The 4,469-nt window shown below is 41.4% G+C and overlaps 1 protein-coding gene across 1 annotated transcript in view; it reads left to right on the top strand.

The window, feature by feature from the left end:
• Positions 1-1,563: 1,563 nt before the first annotated feature.
• Positions 1,564-4,469, top strand: part of LOC103198061 (keratin, type I cuticular Ha3-I-like) — a 4,332-nt gene continuing 1,426 nt past the window's right edge. The window contains exons 1-4 of the mRNA XM_042781114.1: positions 1,564-1,664; positions 2,522-2,678; positions 4,101-4,262; positions 4,357-4,467. Of these exons, the coding sequence (XP_042637048.1) occupies positions 1,564-1,664; positions 2,522-2,678; positions 4,101-4,262; positions 4,357-4,467 (531 nt within the window). The remainder of the gene's footprint in view (positions 1,665-2,521; positions 2,679-4,100; positions 4,263-4,356; positions 4,468-4,469) is intronic.

The raw sequence follows: 4,469 nt of genomic DNA, 5'->3' as shown, positions 1-4,469 counted from the left end.
TGAGCATTATAAAAGTCTTTAAAAATGCAACTGAATTTAGGAATTTCCTGACTAATCTTCAAATTTTCAAAGCTTTTCAAAGCTGTAGCAAAAGACAGTGTCTATGGCAGAGCAAGGGAGCTTTGATTCCAGAAGCTACACTAATAAATATACACAGATACACATACCATCCACTAGAAGAGACATGGAGACAAGTGATGAAACCAGGTCATAAATGCTGGAGCAGATGTGGCTACAAGTAAAGAGCCAGCATAGAGATGGGACTTAATACATGGTGCAGGTTAGGGAGGGCTCTCCAGTGGAGGTAACATTTGGGTATAGTTTTGAAGGATGACTAGGAGTTTCTATCCAACAGCACAAGCTGTTGATTCTTAGAGGTCATTGGCTTTCCACTGTTCTGCAGTTCTGGCAAAGTGAATGACAGAAAGATGCCATATGATGTGACTATCATTTGTACATTTACTAAGCACTAGGCACAGTACAGGCACAGTAGTGAGGAGCTCTGGTGGCACAGTGCCTAATACATCAGCCTGCTAACCAGAAGGTTGGTGGTTCAAACCCACCAGCCACTCCACAGAAGGAAGACTGGACAATCTACTTCTGTAAAGATTTACTTCCTCAGAAACCCAGTGGGGGGTCACCATGAGTTGGAATTGACTCGAAGGCAGTGAATTTAGTTTTGTTTTGGTTTGAGGCACAGTAGTGCGGTAGGAAATAAAGCGTTGAGTAAAACTGTCTTTTTCAGGAGTTCAGAGTCCAACAGAGGAAGCAGATGTGGAAACAAATGACCACAGTGAATGTGATAAGAAAGCTACCTGTCTACATGGAAAGCACTGTGGGAACATGTGGAGGAAGTGACCACCTGGGGGAGTTAGGGAATGTGGGTTATGCAATGAGCCTTGCTAGGTGGGAAAGGGCAGTTCAGGGCGTACTACCTAGAGGGAGAAGCTTTGTGCAAAAGCATGAATAAAGGCAAGGTTTGGGAGAGTGAAGAGAGGCCACAGGGCTGGAATGAAGGTGGTGTGAGGGCACAGTAACCAACTGCCCCCGGTTTGCCTGGGATTTTCCTAGTTTGAGTATCTCAAACCTAAGGAAACTGGGACTGTTGGTTACCCTCTGTGAGATGTGGTTACCCAGCATGCTTAATTCCTGCAGGAAGCCAGACACAGATCAAGAAGAGAGTTCATGATGAAGGGCATATATCTGTTTGATTGTTCTTGTGAAATGATTAATTTTATTAATTAGTCTTCCCATTATCCTAAAATTGAAAATCTGAAGGACTCAGAGATATTTGAAAGAAATGTTGCTGAAAGAAAATAGCTTTTAACTTTAAGGAATTAAGCATTCATTCTTAGTATAACTAATTTCATAATTAATACTCTCCGCAGACCCTGTACCATGCAATATACCTTCTCAGATATAATTGAGCACTTATTGTACATAAACAGCTTTTGATCACCTTATATATGATATACTGTGATTTCTCAACATGTTCCTTCCATATAAGTGGGCTAGTAGGGATTGATGTTGGCTGAAAATACCAAAGCCTTTGTTTATTCTAGAATGTTTTGGGTCTTCCAGATCCTGTGCAGCAAGGCTGAGAACGCCAGGCTGGTGGTACAGATCGACAATGCCAAGCTGGCCACAGACGACTTCAGAACCAAGTAAGAGTTTTTGTTAGTATTGGTGCAGTCCAGTAATGGGACAAGGTGAATCACAAAGTAATGAAATCTCTGTCTCTGGAGTGTACAAATAGAAGCAATTGGGGATAATATTGGGAAGATGTTTGCCTTGGTTTAGATGTCTTTTAAGGTCCTCTCCATGCTCAAATTCTGTGTTTCAATTTAGTTGGAAAGAGTGCAAGCAACCACCCATTTGTTCTCTTCTTCAACTCAATTTCAGACCAAGTTTAAAAGTGAATTTCACACTGGTCTCTTAGTACAGGTTAGTCACTACCAACCATCAGATGAATTGATTAAAATTCAAAAATAGGAGACAAAATCCATTACTTTCAGAGAATCAATCGATTTTTCTAGGTATGACCATTACAATCTTAAGAAACCTTTGCATTTTTATGGAATCTTTCTGTTTAGAATGTGATTTCACTCATATCACTTCTTTCTCTCCAGCCAACTCTTTGAAACAGTAGTTTTGTCCCCATTTCACAGATGAGGAAACCAAGGCTCAGAGACAAGCCAAGACAATTTGTAATAGGAAGTTCACTGACTTATTAAGAATGCAAAGATGGTGGGGCTTGGTTGATAGCAAGCTGTGAATGAGATTCTTGGAAGATACAATATTGGACTAAAATTAAAGATAGGCACCTCTCCAGTACCTTCCCTATGGGTTTCAGGGAAGAAATAGGTCTTACTCTGCACAGCTGTATGTTTTTTCCTTTCAAAAATGTTTTTAACCGTCCAGAACATATTACAGTGAAATGAATTTAACCAGATGAGCCAAGTAAAGCCAAGGAAACAAAGTCTTCTTTTTGACCTCCTTATGCCTTTGACTGTGTGGGCAGGTACGAGAAGGAGCTGTCCCTGAGGCAGCTGGTGGAGGCTGATATCAACGGCCTGCGCAGGATCCTGGATGGGCTGACCCTGTGCAAGTCTGATCTGGAGGCCCAGGTCGCATCTCTGAAGGAGGAACTGTTGACCCTCAAGCAGAACCATGAGCAGGTAAGAGAGTCCCAGCTTCCAACATACTGGTAATGAGAGCTCCATGACTCAACTGGGTAGGGAAAAGTAGGTCTTGATTTGCTAAGCATCCAAGAGCTAACATAACACTTTCCTGTCTGCTCAAAAGATATTTAGGGGATTCTCACTGAAGAAGTCACTTACTTCTTTTGCCCAAAGCAGAGTGGTCATTTGGCCTGTTTCCACTAGGGGCTAGATGTGTGGTCAAAAGTCCATAAGAAGATCTTTAAGATACTTCCTAGAACTTGATAAAATCTATTATGCTCTAAGTAGGTGCCAAATAAATGACCAAGTCTGGAAGTAGATAGCAAACTTCTTTATCCTGTGTGTTACCTAGATAATAAGAACGCAAGTTGGAGAGATGAATAGATGGATGGATGGATGAATAGATGGATGGGAAAAATGGGAGAAGTGAAAGAAGTTAAACAATGGTTTGATTCAGGCCTCATTTTGCATGTGTAACTAGGAAATCAGATGCAAGTCTCAAATATTAGAGCCTTTGAAGAAGAGAAACTAAATTCTTATAGTGTATGAAGGTAGAAGACATGAACTACAAGTGGGGAGTCAAACATGTACTCTTTATATTTAAGTCACAATAATTATAAACCATATCATAAACTTATCATATCAGACTCAGTGAGCAGTGGGATAATTAGAAAGAAGTGATAAAATCTTGGAGTGGGAAGAAGCATTAGAAATCGTTCAATCAAGTAGCCTCATTAAACCTACTCCTTACTTACTGACTTTTTTTTGTTGTCTGAAAATTTGCATTTATGAGCATAATAAATTTTTTTTTTTGCATGTTAATAAAGTTTGTCTGGCATTAAGGAACCCCAAGGTATAAGGTACCATGCTTTGAAATGCTTCATTCTGGTTTGACCCCCTACTGACAATCTACATTTTAACAAGATACCCAGGTGATTATGTAGATTCTTACTAAAATATAGATCTTTCTAAAATGTAGATTCCGATTCAATATATCTGGGGTGGAAATGTAAATTCTCAGCAGGTTGAACTGGAAAGAACCTGTTTGAAACCCAGACAAGTCAAGAGTAACACTGGTTAAGGTTATATGCTAACTTGACTGGGTCAGGATTCTCAGTGGTTTGGCAGTTATATAATGATGTGGTCATCCTCCATTTTCACTTAACTCTGGTTTTCACGTGATGACCTGGTCTTTGATATCCAACCATGTTAAGAAATGAGGAGAATGTGTCTACATATGAGGAAAAGAGACACAGAGAAGATCTGAATTGCCAGCGGTAACTTAGCAGAGTTTTACATCAACTGCACTTTCGTTTCCTACATTCCAGTGCACTACTCTTTCCACTACATTGGACTCCATCAAACAGTTTATTTCCAGACTTCTTTCTCTGAGTTTATTTCTTTCTCTTGCACCATCAGGAAGTCAACACCCTGCGTTGCCAGATTGGTGAGCGCCTCAACGTGGAAGTGGACGCTGCCCCCACCGTGGACCTGAACCGTGTGTTGAATGAGACCAGGTCTCTTTATGAGGCCCTGGTGGAGACCAACCGCAGGGAAGTGGAGGAATGGTTCATCACACAGGTGGGCATCTAAGCACAAGGCCAGTCTGGACCTGAAGCCCTCAGGGCCCTTAGATGGAGTCTGACCCCTGTCTTCTCCCCTCTGGATATTTCAGACTGAAGAGCTGAATAAGCAGGTGGTGTCCAGCTCAGAGCAGCTGCAGACCTCCCAGGCACAGATCATTGAGCTGAAACGCACGGTCAATTCCCTGGAGATTGAGCTGCAGGC

Source organism: Orycteropus afer, unplaced genomic scaffold (genome assembly GCF_000298275.1).
Source record: "Orycteropus afer afer isolate SDZICR_OR568_19922 unplaced genomic scaffold, OryAfe1.0 scaffold00085, whole genome shotgun sequence".
NCBI lineage: Eukaryota > Metazoa > Chordata > Mammalia > Tubulidentata > Orycteropodidae > Orycteropus > Orycteropus afer.
The sequence above is the reverse complement of the archived record's forward strand: the minus strand, read 5'-3'. Positions and strand labels throughout refer to the sequence as shown.